Source organism: Spodoptera frugiperda, chromosome 2 (assembly GCF_023101765.2).
Source record: "Spodoptera frugiperda isolate SF20-4 chromosome 2, AGI-APGP_CSIRO_Sfru_2.0, whole genome shotgun sequence".
NCBI classification, from domain to species: Eukaryota; Metazoa; Arthropoda; class Insecta; order Lepidoptera; family Noctuidae; genus Spodoptera; species Spodoptera frugiperda.
Window position 1 is genome coordinate 9,799,225 of NC_064213.1, and position 18,230 is coordinate 9,817,454.

The following is an 18,230-nucleotide window of genomic DNA, read 5'->3' on the forward strand; positions in this document are numbered from 1 at the left end:
GCAACGAAATAAATCAGAAGATATTATTAGAGGAGAAGAAAAGAAAACGATAGTTTCCACTTCCCTCGGTGAATTTAATGCAGGAGACAGAATGACTTAAGCCTTAAGGCACAAAGAGACTCCACAACTGGGAGAAGCCCAGTCGCCAAGCACCACGGAAATTTGACTTAAAACTAAGTGGGTCCTATGTGTGAGCTGTTATACTTGCTTCCAATAATAGGTATGGCAAAAACGCCTAAACGCACGGAAATTCGTTCTAGACTCCACAAGGTCCGTATAATAGACTACACCTGATGAAACAGTTAAATTATCCAACATAGTGTTACGCTCAGATTGCCAGAGACCACACTCCCAGAGTATGTGATGGGCGGATTGCTCATGTTGCAACTCCGCTGTCGAACATTGGCACCATGGTGAATCAACGAGTTTAAATGAGAACAATTTGCTTTTAAAGTTGCCATGGCCAGTAAGAAACTGGGCAACACAGTGATCCACCTCCAGCCATGTCCTCTCCAGTCGCTCATGCACGGATGGAAAGAACTGGTAAAGGTGACGGCCCTTGGTAGAAGATTCCCATCTGCACTGCCATTCAATTAGAAGCTCATCCCAGACGTCCGTTAATGGCTTAAGCAGTCTAGCAATTTTGTTTCGATCACGTTGTGCTAGAAAGTTTGCGGAAAAGTTAGGTCTCGCATTGTAATACATAGCAGCACGTCGCTGCACCTCAAGATCGACTGGAAGTAGTCCCGCGAGCACAGGTAGGGCCTCTGTGCTAACCGTCCTATAAGCCTTACACAGAAAGATCAAGGCTAGACGCTGACCTTGAAGAAGCTTCCGCCGTACCGCGCCTATTGTGGCCCTATCAGCCCATACTGGTGCCCCGTAGCACACGCATCCCAGGTAGGTTGCTCCATATATGGTTTTGAGCGTAAGAAAAGAGAGACCCCAGGTCGCCTTCGAAATTCGCGTGAGTGCATAGAAATTATTTTTAGCTTTCTCACTAATAGTCTTAATATGTTCAATAAAAGAAAAGTTTTTTTCTAAGACTAGACCGAGATAGCAAACCGACTCCTTTCGTTTTACGGGAACGTTTTGGAATTTAATGGACGGCCAAGATTTCAAGTTTCCTTTAAGCAATAGCTGGTAGGTTTTATGTGGTGCAAAAGTTAATCGATTACGTTCGCCCCAACGCGAGATCCCACCGAGGCAGTCCTTAGCTAGATTCTCCAGTCCGGCGCGGGTATTTGACTGTATTAACAAAAGGCCATCATCCGCATATCCAGTTAATGTACAACCAGAAGGAAGGGGGATCGCGAGCAAATCATCAAACCCTAGATTCCATAAATACGGGCCAATAACCGAGCCCTGAGGACATCCCATTGACAAAGACTTCGACCGCGAACAATGACCAAGTTTCAGTTTTACAGAACCGTGAAGAAAATACGTGTATATTACTTTGTATATGTTACTAAAACAGCCACGCCCTTTAAGTTTTAGGAGTAACATTGGCCACCACGCGTTATCAAAGGCACCGGAAATGTCTAGAAAAATGCCTACTACATATTTGTGCTCAGATGAATTCACCGTGGTTCGGACAGAGAGAGCCGCGTCTACAGTAGATTTACCTACAGTGAAGCCAAATTGATTATTGTGAAATTTCGGTCCACCGGGCATTAAACGAGGAACGATAAGCCGCTCAAGGAGTTTTCCTAATGATGGTAAAAGCGTAATAGGCCGGTATGACTTAGGGTCATCGGGTGGTTTATTTCCATTCTTAGGTATTATGCGAATGAATCCACGTCGCCATATACGAGGAAAGACGCCCTCCGCTATACAACGATTAAACACGGTCAGGATCGCATCAGCCGCAGATTTACACGCTTCTATTATCATTTTATTTGAAACCTTATCCTCACCAGACGATTTATTCAAAGGCAAGGTTTTAACAACAGTTACGAGCTCGCTGACGGAAGGTAGATCAGACACCGGTGAATCGGGCGGTATAGCTGCCCACGACCTAATCTGCTGATGATAATCATTGTCTGTCTCGGATATATCGTCAGGGATGAGTTCATCGAGTAGAACTTCCGTTGTCTCCTCAATACCAGTGGTGTGAACATTGTTGACTTTTATGTTCTGTACGAACGCCAGATCGACGGATCTGTTGGCTTTGAACTCATGGTACAGAGGCGACCACGGACCCTCGCTATCCAGCCTCTGCACTACTCTCCGCAACAGGTTACCCTTGGCTTTCTCCACTGAAGCCCTATAGCGTGACCTGGCAACTCTAAACGCAATCAATGCTTCATCAAATGCAAAACCTGTGACTTTACGTTTCTTTAATTTATTTAACTGTTTACGCGCTCTACGGAAGCATTTACGCTGTTCAACCAGATAATTATTCCACCAGTCACATCTGCGCGTACTGGTCAAGGATCCCCGACCAAACGCAATGTCGGCACAGTAAGTAAAAGTATCCGACATGATTTCAGCACCTTCTTCGGCCGAAAGGTCTCCGCGAGTGAAGTCTGTGGCCTGAGATGCAAATAATAAGCTAAAGAAGTTCCAGTCCGCGCCCTTAGTTTTATATCTAAAGCCACTACTGCAAAGTGTTGGACCCTGGGGTAATCCCGAAACAAATTCGTACACGATCAGGCGATGGTCACTACATGACGCATCCGGTAGGACACGCCACCTATCCAAGCTAACGTCCGAACTAGAGAGTGTGACGTCAATACAAGATTCGCCCATTTGGCTGCAAAAAGTAGGTGGTGCATCAGGGGTGTTATGTATGGAGAGATTCATTTCGGCAATGAATTCCTCAACGGCACAACGCCGTTCCATGTCAGTAGCCCTAACCTTGCCATACCATAAAGATGAAGACGCATTGACGTCGGCGCCAATGATAACTTTGGAGCCAGAAAGTGACTGCAAGACGTTACGGAGGTGATGAATGTGAGGAGTAACTGAGTCAGAATATTGAAAGTAACAGCTCACAGCGTAAAGTTTATAGTTTCCCGAAGCAATCTCCGCCACGGCACAGTGTGACGTCATTAAATTAGTTATTGATGTTACTGTAAAATTAGGTGATCTCGTGACGTAAATTCCAGCTCGTGACCTACTGTTCAGCTGCACTACCCTGTGCCTTAAGTGGGCATTTTGATATTGTTCTTGAACAAGTACTATGTCAAGTTGATAGTCGACTATTAGTTTGTCTAACTCGGACGTCGCAACCCTATCATTGTGGAGATTTAACTGTCCTATAGTCAACCTATCCATGTTGTTATTTAATAAGTTGTAGTTAAGATAAGTTGTTCAAGTTTCGCTTTGTAGGTACCACACTCGGGCGAACCACAACGGTGGTCGTGAGGTTTTTTAAAGCGTTTACACGCCACGCATGTCGGTACAAAATTTTTATTATTTGTATGAGGGCAGGTGTCGGTCTCATGCGACTCGGCACAATTAGCGCAGGTGGGTGTTTTTACAGTACAATGCTTTCTAACGTGACCGAAATGCTGACACAAATGACACTTTACAATCTCAACATCATCGATGAAACGGCAAGTAGCCCAGTCTATAAAAAGTTTGTCTTTGGTTGTAACCAGATGTTTCCGAATATTCGCGTCTATTTCAATGCCAACCCACTTGCGACCGTTTTGCAAAGTACGCCGGCGGGTAATTTTACAAGATTTTATAAAATCTTGCTCCTTTACTTCGATTTCCCCACTTATATTTTGACGATACAGTGAGGTCAAAAACGCGGCGTCCTCCATAGAACCAGGGACGTCCTTGACAAGGATACGCGGCCTACGACCTTTTGGCTTTTCTAAACGCAAACCGGCGGTACGAATAGCTGCTACGGACTCGAGTTTCTTTATTTGCCGCTCGTTAGCAACACGCAATACGACACCCGACTTCGCGGTTTTTTTCACTCCTACAATTTGGAAACCGTCGTCGCAGGGTTTGATCGCCTTCATGAGCGCCTGTTTAGTCGCCGATGACGACGCAAAATCAGCTGAGCGCTCGGTTGTCGGGTAGGCGACAACACACGGAAGCGGGGCGCGGGATTCCATCGCGGGCGCGATCTTGCTGGGCAAACGCAGTTTCAAAGATTCGGCATATGACATTTTATTATCGACCGTTTTTTTTCCGCTGTCATGCAAGACGACGACTTACACCTGTCTAACTCACGTTCCGCATTAGACAATTTGGTCTCGACGCAGGACGATTTCACCGCCAAAATCGCGACAATACCCGTGACTCGCTGGGTTAGCTCAACTATCGTGGTTTTGCTGCCTGTGGCTAGACGCGAATCGAGCACGATTTCATTTATTTTCGACAATAATTGTGTTGCCTCAGTCATAAGGTCCGTGTAGCCCTTATTACTCTCACTCGCCGGGGATGTCAAATTCGGCGAAACGCACGTTTGTACACGCTTGGACGACCTATCCTCGGGAGTCGCGTACGTTGGAGATTCAATCTCACTGAATAGTCGCTTCGAGCTACACGGCGGCGATCGCGGAGTTAGTCGACTTTTTCGAAAGCCATCGCGATCGGGCGGGTCATTGTGCGACGACATTGTTTATTATACTACGATTGAATTCCCGGTAACAATAAATGAAAACAACACAGCTTAGTACGACTATAAAGAAATAAACTGTAAAAAATCACACACAAATTTATATCCTGTCACCCGCAATAAAAGAAATAAATGGACTTACCGAAAGTGTGCTGAATATAACGTAATTACGTGGATTAATTCACCTAACTACTTACTTATACCACACTCAGACACAGGGCGCACAACAAAAACAACACAAACCGGAATAGATCACGTAGATAACAGAGAACAAAAAAATAATAATTAGCAGCAATAAAAGCACCACTGCACCGTGCGCGCGCGCGGAGGGAAGTGAGTGGGTGTCACTTTTTAAGTTGTTTTATTAGTTCAGTCGTAATTTTGGACATAATTCAAGAATTCAACTGCCTCGTTGGTCGAATGGTACGATTCCCGGGTCGGTATTCCCGTTTTTTGGTTTTATTAATATTTCTCAGTAGTGGCATGGAGTCTTTAATTGTGCTCAGTATATGGCAATAGGCTTATCCTATATTACATGGGACTTATAGAAAAGTAGGTGTACGTTATACAGTAGCATTACGTGCCGTGCAGGTGCACCTCTGTCTACCGCTTCGGAGATAAAAGGCGTGACGTTGTATTTATTCGACAATTAATTTTATTCTATTTTAAATTCAAACAAAATTTTTTCTATTAATTGTATTTTCGAACTCGAATAAAAACCGAATTGAATGACATCTCATTCATTCATACATTATCGATGCTGTTGAAAGAAGTTAGACACAAGAACACTTTTAAAAAGGTAAAGAAATAAAAACAAATGGCTACGTATTTTTCTATTCTATCAACAAATTCGAATCAATTTATAGATGTCTCCATATAAACTTCCAATCATCAATCACAAGCTACTATTACAACTAAACATCTTTATAATCTTTGCTAATCATAAAGATTAAAATCGTGTGAGGCGAGTCGTTCATAAATCTATGAATAGTTGAATATAACCCGACATTGCAGCCACGCTAAAGTAGAACAAGATGAAGATCTCATAAATAATGAATTAGCTGTTCTGGCCTTTAGAAAATTGCTGGTTTATACTTGACTATTTTATTGATAAATATACTAATTTTAAATATTTTATATTAATTTAACTACACGAGATTCATAATTATGAGAGTTTTGTATTTTCTTTTCCAATTATTTTTGCAAATGGCCGACATTACAATTGTAATAAATTCGATTCTAAATTCAAATAAAATCAAGTGAGAATTCGAATTTATTATTCTAACGGTTAATATTTTAAATGTGGAACGTGTTGAAAAAGTAATAAATAACAATACAGGTGTGGCAACACTGGTAACAAATAAATAAAGTTGCCAGTAAATTTGACTGCACTAATTCTGTTGGTACACGAATAATGTAAAATTGGAAATGTAATAAATATAACGTAATAATAATAAATATTGAGACAGCCTCGTGAGTTTATTATCTAGTCGTCACAAGCAATTGTCAACCTTTTTTGTAGTATCTTAAAATTCATAATATTTTCGACAAGTCCAGATTAAGGCCAAAGAATATCAAAAAATACAGTTGTATTGTTTTAATACATTGTAGGCACTGGGCACGGTCTAGCAGGTTACCGGGGCTCCGGCTCAAAAAGCAGTAGTAGGAGCAGGCTGTTTTTAGTCAGTAAAAGCCTGACACTCCCCACATAAAAAAGTCACTGAGGTTAGATACTTAAGAAATAAACTCTACTATTTTTCATTCACAAATAAGTAGCCAGAGACTGTTAAATTACAAACGAGAGCAATAACAATTTTATTATGAGGCGAAAACCACGAAGCATAACTCGCAATAATTGCTATTATTCTAATCTAACTGACAGGCAATTAGGAGCTGGAGTATTTTTTGTTAACTTACGTCTGCCATTTTTTTCCTACAAACATATATTTGTACACAACAAATCCTGAGTATTTTGGACTCATAGTATACGTGACTTATATAAAACAAAAGTCACGATGACTTTCCAAAAAATGTGTGAGAAGTTACAAGTTTAAAGTGTTCAATTAGCTACCTAAAGTGACTAGAAGGTGGTACTTTTGGTGCCCACTTAGTACCATAATTGGTGATTGCTCGTAATCTATCGACAATGGCTTGTAAGTAGGAACAACAAGCTAGTTGGTAGGAATTTGATAATTTGATGGAAAGTCTCACGATTAGATACTTTGCTTCAAGAACATTGTATTTATTGGTGAAATGTATGGGAACGTGAGATATAATTTTGCACGTCATTTTATTTTACTAGACACCGTCAGCTTAATACATAAAGAGCAATATATCAATAAATAGATTAATTCATTTATTTTTAGCCTTGATCGTCCCACTGCATGACAAAGGCCTCCCTACCCTCCTTCCACTCCAATAAATATGTAGATACTTAATAGTTTTTAATGAACGAATCTCTATGTTTCTTTAATAACCTCACTCCACACACTAGGGACACCAAAAAACCAAGGAAACCAAATAAACTCTTTCAACAAACAAGATTTTCTAAAAGTTCTGAAAAAACCTCAAGCACCGCTTTACGCGTCGTTTGGGCGTGCGCACGAGTACGGAAGACGTATGGAAATGCGCGCGCACCTGCCACTCCGCCACCCACTGCGCGCATAAACCAGCCTCACTTTACAGCACTCAACGTGCAGATACAGAAGTCTGACTTACAAAAGTTTTCTTGGTTGATAATATCTAAAGAAAAAATATGTTAAAAGTAATTAAAAAATAACTGTCAATAATTGAAACATTCGTTTCGTGGTGTAGTCTTTCAACAGTATAGATCCAGAAGATCTTCTGGTTACAAACAAGAAAGAATAGATAAACTTCTTACTAAAGTTATCTTAAGAAGTTACCATGATTCCTAAATCATGAACATGTATTACACACATGAATTTATTATATGTAATCTTTAAGTCATGTGTGGAACATAGCATTAATAGATTTAAAAATAATAATCAGTGCTATTTCGACTTCTTTCCATCAGCTAAATAATTATGGCTTGTCTAATAAGGCTTTCAGATCAATACAAAAAAGTTCCTAACACATTGGACCTTCTCCCTCTCTCCTGTCTTACGCCCAGCCTCCTAGTTACTAACTACCTCTTACAGCAGATTGCCTACCATTTTTTCCTAACATCCGCTACCGTTTCAAGAAACATTTAGATGAGTTATGGTGCTTTGATGGCTCTAGTTGTTTCCTGAGCGTTGTAATGAGGCATAGGTTGTACGTTATCCATATTACTGACTTGAAACTGGGTGTAAACTGAGGGAAACTAAGTGAAATGGGTTTATGAAATTGTTTTTTAAATACGCCTCCTGGCTTAAGTTTGGTATTTGAGGGACGGTAATAGATTTTGTAGTAAGATGTGTTTTATTTAGTGCAAAATGGTGTTGCAATTTTTCTATAAAATTGTTCTATAATTATGTAACAGTGAAAATACTAAATTTTATTGAATAACGAATACTTTTTTGGAATCTTTCGTCTACTCATGGACTTAGCACTGCTCAAAAGAAATAATGACACGTTTACATTTCAATCTTTGTCAACATAGAATGTTATTAGGTATCCCTATCTGGTTATTCACCGTGTAATACCTGAGTAACACCATGAGGGCCAGACGACCGGCGTTTCTGCGTCCACGTCGCGGCGGGCTGAGAGCGAGGCGATCATCAGTGCTGCATATCAGCCGCCAGCGCGCCCCGACATCGCAACACCCTACAAATTGATATCATACACTCGTCTTGACTATACAACCCCACCTACTATATATTCACCAAATATTCGCTCGTTAGCACGGTACCTACGTCATATTAGCACATGTGCATCACGTCATCTTAACGTACTGTGATTGGTCCCTTGTTTAGAAGACGTTATTTGAACGTTTGAAATTAGAAGAGAGAAGTGTTTATACATCTGTGGTTTGGTCAGATACATGGTGTTGTTTTAAACTAGAAGGCCCTTTGAATTATAAGTGTTGTTATTGTCACAAAGAAATATCTAGTCTAGTCAAATTAGTTTAATAGTCAGAATAGGCTGCAAGAAAACACAAAGTATTAAGTCATTAACTGTTTTCAAGTAGACGATGACAAGGCTCATTGGTTTTAAAGTTTAAAAAACACGTAAAAACACAGGATGATATGACTTATTGAATATACAAACATAAATTAGTGTCTAGTTAATGTCCTATAACAAAAACACATGTAATCGACACCACTACTTACACACGCTAGTTACACATTAAAAACTACTTATGTACAACGAATTCGGTCCAAGTTCATTAAGATTCCGACGTGCGCAAGCGCAAGCTACTGAGCTACCGTACGATAGATCGCAGCCACAAAAACGGTCAGCGGAATAAAAATAAGTGCAGTTATTTAGACTAAACAATTTTGTATGAATACAATTAATGTTTATTATTCATTTACTCGACACTTTGATTTATTTACCTAAATCTATTTCTAGTGTTCCTAATGGGTTAAAACAAAAGTCAGTTTTTTCAACATGATATTCAAAGATTCGTGTTTAATGACCAGTTGCTAACTGTTTTTACAATTCTATGAAAATCTTTGAATGCGTATTAAACTAAATAATTTTTACGCCTATTTTAAAATTTTAATTAAAAAATATATTTTTTTCACATTTACATAAAAAAACTAGCTATATACTAAAATAGAATACATAACATAAGTTTTTCAGGTTTTCTCCGATAGAAAAACGGCATCACAGACAACAGTGGCTCGATAGGAATGCGTAAAAAATCGATCATTAATGGGTTCCGATAAATTCTTTGGCGGCGATACTTCATCGAGGTAGAGACACTCCATTATTTTCGATTATGACTGGTCTACTGCAAAAAGGTGACTCCTAGACTAGTTTGGCAGCTTCAATGTTTAAGTTCAAGTGTTTTTTGCTGCAGTAACTTTACGGTTTTTGCTTATTAAGGGGTGTTGGTAAGATGAACTTGGGTGACTGACCTCTCATCTAAATTGGAGTGAAACGAATTAGACTTCTGCATTCTTAACAACCGATGTTTTGAACAGTTTGTTTCAGTGATTTTAGTTTTAATAGTTATACATAACTATTATACGTATATTGTTGTTTTTAACTCGTGCTCCATGACCATGAAAAACTACCTTTTGCAAATTTTAATATTGGATAGATAAACATTAATAGTATTATGACCTTAGACGCCAACCTAAAACTTCATGCTTAACCGTGCATATGATTAGTTTACAATATTATTATTAAACACAAATTAAAATAAATAAATAGACTTATTCTTTTTTAAATATTTGGTCTTCCAAATACATCTTCAGATTCCTCCACTTTTTAACCTGCCCACGCGTAATTATGTAAGTAAATAAGTAGGCACATGACAAACTCAGTCATAAAATGCCTTAATAGACGTGGACTTTCCTAACTCCTCAAATATTACCAAATGGGTCCATCTGTCTGTACGTATAACCTACAAAATCTTAGTAGTTCATATCAGAATGAATACAAAAACGACTTTCGTTTGGTTCGTGGCCTCTGTTTCCGTGACAATGGTCAAATTTAAATGGCGTCGGTCTAGTTTCTGCGGGGCGTGTTCGACGCACGCGCCGCGCCCGCTCCGCGCATGCGCGCTGTGCCCGCGAGCTGTTTGTAGGGCTGCCAGTTGCGATTTTCTTGGTACTTTCCTACTTTACTGATAGATACAGGAGTAGGTCACGGTTGTTTGTTATTATGTACTTCATTTTATGAGTTTTGCTAGCTGTAAATACTGATTTCATGAGATTATTCCGATTTTACGATTTGTACTTTATTGTTTTATTTTATTTTATTGTTTCTCTTTTCTTGGTTTGTGTTAGTACTGCATTATTCAGAATTAAGTCTCCTAGCAACGTTGCTTGTCTCTATTTTTTCACGAACATAATTAGGGACTAAAAATTAAGTCTTTCAATTACCTACGCTGATCAAAAGACAACAGCAACATCAGAAAACCTCTCCTTACACATTTTAATCCTGAAACTACCAAGATAAAAATATAACTGTACAATAAAAAGAAAAGAATTTTCCTAATACATGTGAACCCTGGGCGTGCGCCAGGTGTTTGCGTCGTGCGCAGATCGCTAGTAACTCGGTGCCGTCAATTGCGTTCAATTGAGGCTTTTTTCCGAGCCGCCATTACAGTGGACACGCGAGCTAGGTGACACTACATGTACAGCGTGTTTTTATTTGTTTGTTCTGATTTTTTAGCAATATTAGATTGAAAGAGGATTGAATAATGGGTATTTTTGTTGGTTGGGTTAAAAAAGATTGTTGGGTTTCGGGGTTTTTACGTTTTGTCTCTAATATTTTTTTAACTGAACGAGATCATTTGTTAAAGAGATATCACGTCGTAAGCATACACTCTTAGCATTCGACAAATCAGAGTTCTTCAATACATTTATAACATTTTTTAAATGTTGCAAGCAGCGTCATCAGATTCATTTGATATTTTTTACATAAAAGAGTATATTTAGACATGCATATAAAAATGCAAAAGTTTGAGAGCATAGATTTTTTCCTTTAGGTACAACATGAGTAGGGACTTTTCTAACACAGAAAATAAAAACAGCACGCTGTACACAGTCCGCGTGTAAGTGTATAAGTAGAAAGTGGTGCCAATTACGTGGCACTGCTGTGCTGACACACCACCGCCGCCAACTGTAGCATCCTGTCTATATCGTCGTGTATCTCTATATTCACATCTGTCTTATTTACAGATTCATCTATGTACGGTATGTATGTAGGTAGGTAGGTATGTTCATAGTTTGCTTAATACGTTATGCAAGGATTCACACTTAAGTGAAAATTGTTATGTCTGAAAAATTCTTGGGTTGGGTGTTGTTCGACTGAAGTTGTGTAATAAGTGTAACAAATACTGTAGTTATTCCTTTTTTAACATGGAAAAATAATTCTATGACTTTCCTCGGCGAGGGAAGTGTCAGACTCTTACTGACTAAAAACCAGCCCGTTCCTACTGCCGGAACCGGAGCCCCGCTAAGCACGCTAGGTAATCCGCAGGTCCGGGCTGTTATTTCCTTGGATAGAGGTTTACAATGTAATGTGTATTAATTGTTTTCTAGCTGAGTTAAGAGTCCCAAGTTTGGCAGGAAACATTTTCAAAATGATTTAGATTTTAGTTGATTTTATTTCGTGTTGGTTTCCGCTAATATTGCAACCTCACAAGGTCTTTTTCTTTTTCTCATATTTGTTTTTTCTGTATGACTTCTCTACCTACATACAAATAATATTACAGATTGACAGTACGCAAATATACATCAGTAATGTTTTAAATAATGTAACAGGTATAAAATGTAAGTAGAGCTCACGACTAAATCAGTCGGTCGACAGTCGATATCTGCTAGGGATGTAACGGTGTTGTTCCTAGCCAACGAGATTTATGAATGAGACCTCCATCGTGGTACGTTCGACTAACATTAAGTAAATAGTGCTGCGATTTCGTGGAATAAATATCGATATTCGTTTTGCAGCTGCGAAACCGGGTGGTCTACGTTTACTAGTAGGTATTAAACAGTTAAGATTGCTAATAAAGATGTTTTAACGTCCAAACGTCTTCAAAAATATTTTATTGGCGTCATAAATCATTTCTTATTTTAATTTAGACATCTAACTATTGTCATTTTTACTGTGCATTTTTCTTATTTCATTTTAGAGAATAAATATTATTCAAAATACCGTGATTTATTCATTTGCAAAAACATAAACATTAAATTCAGCTTAGCACTATTCTTAATATTTTAACTTTGAATGAGAAACAAACCGTTTGTATGAAATCATTTACATTTTTTTAAATATTTTATATGATTTGCTAATCTGTGACATCGATTAATTTATTCGAAGATTAACATGTGTGTCGCATCTCTATGAGCCCTCACAAGTGGTTGCTACTAAAACTATCGCGGGTTGTTAGGATCTTAATCTACATTACATTACCTATCTAACAGGAGAGAGGAAGGTACATACACTACAAAGTAATGTTGTAGAGTTACAGGACTTGTTATTAAGCTTTTAGCACTTGTAAACACTGCCACTTAATGTAAAGAATCATAAAACGTAATTTTTTTCTTCATATATCTGTTCTGTTTTATATGATTTTCATTTTCAAATGAGAAGCTTAGTAAGTACGAAACGTTACTAAAAATTTTACAAATAATCTAAGTAATGCATATTTATTTTTCTAAGTGGAATGACAGAGAAACTCTTCTGTTGGTGATGCTTAAAGCTTTCGGGAAATGCAGGTATATCAAGATCGGTAGTCACAGAAATAATCAGACTTGCATTGCAATCTATCAATTTATATCTAAATAACATTTTTAATGACACGATGTAATCTCATTCAGTGTGGTCTGAGCTCACTAATCGTACATGTAACATGGGATCGGAGTACGAGCGCGAGCAATTCATTAAGGTTGTACTGAGATTAATGGTCGGGTCGAAGGTAATGCCGGCAGGAATCAAAGCAGGTCAGACGGCAGGTGGTCGCCGTCCACTCCGCACGTGTGATGGAGCAGCGAGATGAAGTAGGGATCGTCAACTGTTTGTTTTAGGTTCATTGTTCTGTGATAAGTTCTATTAAGCCCTGTATAAGAAGATTTTATAGATATCATTACTACACTTAATATTTTTTTACCCACCATTTTTAGCACTACTAGAAATCTACAATTTTTTTTCTTTTTTAATTTTGAATTAGAAAAGAAATGTTACCATCTTCACTAGCTAGCATCTTTTCTAGTTGGCATGAGTCGCAATGTAAAAGGCACTATGATTAATGGAGAAAAAAAGAGAAAACATCAAATTAAATTAGCCACAGAACCCTATCAGTAACAGCGTGACAGTCACTGCGTCGTGTATCGCGGAATGCTGCTCATGGATATGAACCTCTAGAATGGTTTGAAACTAGTCGAGTTCCTCATCAAACAGTTACGTGAGTAAGCCGAAAAACATAAATTAACCTAAGAATATTCATTCAAAATAGAAACATTCTGAAAAATATGTTGTTTGCATAACCGTTTTATGTTTAGTACCCCTGTTCTTGTACTAGGTATACAAACTGGAATGGTTCCTGGTTTGCGATTGGTCTGGACCACCTCGTAGCGGGTGTTGAGGGGATATTGCAGCTAATAGAAATATAACCAGCTTAGTACACCGTGAACTGCTTGTCCACTGCATTCTATGTAAAGAATACCACTCATGCAAAGACGGCATGAAGTAGAAGGGCAGAATAAAGGTGTGTAGAATAAGGTAAGGTTTGAAAACACACTACTCGTAATCGATATGGATATTTAGTTCATTTTTTAAGTGTGATAACACTTAAAAAATGCGCTATATTTATCAACGACAATGATTGAAGACACAGATATGTACGCATTTCTCTGGCAGCAATAGAAATCACCACTTATGGAAATATACTTACGGGTTACGTACTACATACTAAACTACGCTTAAAACACAGCAAGAGAAACCATGACCCAAGCTAGTATCATATCACTCATACCATTCCAACAATATAATTTCAAAACAAGAAAAAATTACATCAATCAGACATCAAGTTAGCTTAAAGGCATCATGAATCAAAGTAACCGTTTCATTATACCCCATTACACCTAATTAAGTATTTTTAGTTACGCGCATTGTATATAGAGCTACATATCAACATATACAACCAGTACAAACTGACCCTTGTATATGCGAAAAGGTCATACCAAGCGAGGTCTTGATAAACTGGTTGTGTAGCTCGATGAGTCGCCGCAGTTCCAAAGCTGTTTGTCCATGATTGATGTTGATCAACTATGACTGTGCCGACTTTAATCACGTTTCTTAACCCAATTAATAATATTTGTAATCTATCATTAATGTTAAGAAAGTAATCTTTGGTTTGGTACCTTGTTCGTTGGTTGTATTTGTTAGTAAACTGTAGGTTTGTTTGAGAAATAATTCAGATAGTAAATTGAGGCTAAAACTCTTAGTTACGTAATTAAAACCAGACGAAGACGACATTACTTTTCACATGATGAAACTAAAAATCGATAAAATTCAAACCATTTCTTGTTACTATTCATCATTTGTCTTTTATAGTAACAGTCGAACCTTTCGTTACACTTTCATCTTTGTATTTAAAAACCCTAATTATAACCATCTGATCAAACATTCATTTATATCTGGTACAAACTTTTGGCAGCACTTCTAAAGTGTATAACACGGTACAACGGGTACACCTGCCGTTTTCTTATGTCAATAGTTACAAGGTGCTAGGTCAAATACGAGTGTACACACAGACAGGCACATCCCGCTAATAGTTTGTTTACAGTCATAATATAATATATTCCGAGTTTATTCAAATTAGCAGACACGGAGGAGAGAACAAATGGAATGCTAATGCAACGAACGTGTGCGCTAGACATCACAAACACTGCTTTTGTCGCCGTGACAGCTAACAACGGAAGCTGCAGACATGCCGTTTATCGCGGCTCGTGTGCAATTGTTGATTTATTTCTATACGTATAAGTGTGAAATAATTGGATGTCCCAAAAAATTGTTTAAGTCAAAATTCTTTGTCGAATTATACCCAAAAATGCTACTTTTTACAATTTGTTAAAGTTGAATTAAATCAAATACTTTTCTGTCATATGCAATGAGAACTATAAATATTTAAGAATGGGTCTTAAAGTTAGGAACCAATTACAGTTTAAACTACTTTAAACACCTCAGCTTTCCATTGTCTAGAGAAAATCGTGCGCACTTCATTTACTGTGTCATTCATGTTAGTCTTGCGGGTGGAGATCTGAGACACGGTCGTACAATTATCGTGCTACAGGTGTGTATGTCATGCTCATAGTAATATTACACAATAACCTCGAGATTTCGCTTAGATATTCATTATGGAGTATTAAAACTTGTAATAAAACGTAAAGTTATTTTTTATATCATCCAAAGGCTTCTCCCGCCCTAGGTGAGGCGAGGGGAGTGTCAGACTCGTACTGACTAAAAACCACCCCGTTCCTACTCCTGCTTTTTATTGACGTTTCAAAAGTGCCTAATTTAGAATTAATTTAAAAATGCTTTGACTTTGAGCCGGAGCACCGGTATTTAGATACTTAGTATGTTATAACTTCATATTTGTTCTTGGTTGAAATAATCGTTTTCAATCTCTTCTTCTTGAGAACAGATTTCTGAGTCCCTCTTGCAATTATCATTATTCACAATATTGCTACTGAGTCTTCAGACTCTACTCATCTTCCTTTCCTCAGAAATACTTCAGAAATTACCCAATTACCTAGTACTAAAAACAACGCAAACATATTAAAGAAAAACACATCTTTAGTTCAAACGTAAGAACAAAAGAAGATGATATATATATTTATGAATTATTAATAATTAACCACCCACACATAACCGGAACGAACAATAGTGATGTAGAGCGAGGATGCGCGGAGGTCGGGCCAAGGTTCGACGCCGGCCGATGCCTTTTGTTCCTCACAGCTATGTAGGTTAGACATGAAAACGCTTCAGTTTATTGTTTTCATGTTTCATGGCAAATGGCAGTGGCTGTGAGCTGTTTATGAATTCTTAGTTTATTGCTAACGGCGGACTGGTTGAAGGATTTTGCTTGTGTGTAGTAGATATGGCTAATGTGAGGTGGTCTAATTTAAATAAGTGAATAATCAGAGCTATATGTTAAAATGAAAGGGCTGATTTATTTCATGCAGTTGGAGATTGGATGGATGGATTGTTGATGATGGATTTTTAGCAAGTATCTAACGAAACTACTGACAAAGATGTTTTCACTAAACCCAAGGAACAATGCTCCCCTTGAATTATGAACCAGATATGGATAATTGGATATGACTCTAAAAATATATTATCTAAACACAGCACATAGCTGAAACAACGGTTGCATACGACCTAACCACCCAACTAAACCACCGTCAATAAGGCTGAAATTCCCTTGCACATAACGTCACGTTCGAGCGACAATCGTTTGCGAATCGTCGGCGCGTTCCGTCCTACATTCGACCTTCGATCCTGACAGGTCGCGACGGTGACCGGCCATCCACTATTAGCATAGAGACAAAGCCTCCGCAATGAATAAGAACACTTGACGCACGGCAGTCTGTGAGCGGTAAAATGCTGCCAGTTATATGTAACTTTGCTTAATAATAACGTAATATTTTTTTGTTAAGGAAGAATATCATCGAATTACTTCTCCCTGATGTCAGACTCTACCACGTGAACCAACAAAGTAGATAAGTTTCAGTCTACAATGTAGAATGGTATGTGGGGATGCAATTTATTTTACAAGCTAAAGTATCTTGATATTCTTCATTGACAAATTGCAGAAAAAATGGTTGCTACAAGCTGGATATTTGTTTAAATTTGAGCAAGTATCTAATAATAAGTTCCTTGAATAAGTTTGTTAAAAAATGGACTATGTTAATAGATAAAGCTGTGCCTATTTCAACCAGGAATCAAAATAAACCTTAAAGATGTTATTGCAACAAAAATAAAAAAGTCCTCGCCAAACTGTTACGTGAGTAAGTCGTTAAACATAATAATTATTAAAAAGCTGTAAAAAAAAATCACGCAATCTTGTCAAAATGTATAATATTTACATTTCTTTCTTTGTACGAGTGAGTCATTAGTATTCAACAACATTACTTCCAGCATTTTTACCACAAAAAATCCACTTAATAATGATAATCACGCTTGATATTCTCCGTGCATCATTTTAGCGGCGCCATTGTGAATCGGCTGCCTTTATCATGCAAACGCGACACTTTTGGCTCAGTTCAGATTTCTCGGTCGAAACAATGTTATGGTTACGACAACCTCACGGAAAAACCGACCATTGCGTTTCTAAAAGATGAAATGGATGAAAAATGGTCATTAAATCTAGAAAAATCGAATCAGAGGTACAAAATCTAGTAGAATTTTAGAAAAATCTAAAATTTCAAGACTATTATGGCCATCTAGTCATTTAATAGTGTTACAATCGCATGATATTATTTTGTCTTTTGTCTGTGCAGAACATGTGTATGATGTGTCTGTAATTCCAGACGAGATCGTGACTTGCCGCTACGTTAGTAGCCTATTGACATTGTTACAAAATGAAGAATATGAACTGCCAGAAGATATTTTTTATTTTATTATTTATTTTATAGTTATAAAATACTCTAATTGTAGACATTGATGTAATTTGGTGCAACCCTTCTGCAAAGTATAGAATGATCTTCATAGCTGCAGCACTGAAAACCACCCCTACTTCACATAGTTACTCTCATGGTATTAGTTGCAGTGCAAACAGATTGCTTCAGTAATTACTTTAAAGAAAATTTACCAAGCTATAATAGATTACATTAATAAGTATTCTCATAGATTAACTATATTTTGCACACATACATACACAGAGTTCATTCGCAGATCAAGGTACCAACAACTACCTATATATCTAAGATCCAAAAACGGTGAAACATTACACCACCTTTAGCTAACGATACGTCTGGTATCACGTTACCTACTAACAACATCTACATTGAAATAGCAGCCAGAAATTAAC

The 18,230-nt window shown here is 37.8% G+C and overlaps 1 protein-coding gene across 5 annotated transcripts in view; it reads right to left on the bottom strand.

Annotated features, from left to right (window-relative positions):
* LOC118269123 (uncharacterized) overlaps nt 1-18,230 on the bottom strand; it is a 258,041-nt gene that overhangs the window by 128,801 nt on the left and 111,010 nt on the right. The window contains exon 2 of one of the 5 annotated variants that reach the window (XM_050702038.1): nt 8,224-8,344. The exons of the other annotated variants lie outside the window; for them this stretch is intronic. Coding sequence (XP_050557995.1) covers nt 8,224-8,299 — 76 coding nt within the window. The 5' untranslated portion in view covers nt 8,300-8,344. The remainder of the gene's footprint in view (nt 1-8,223; nt 8,345-18,230) is intronic. 5 annotated transcript variants of the gene reach the window in all.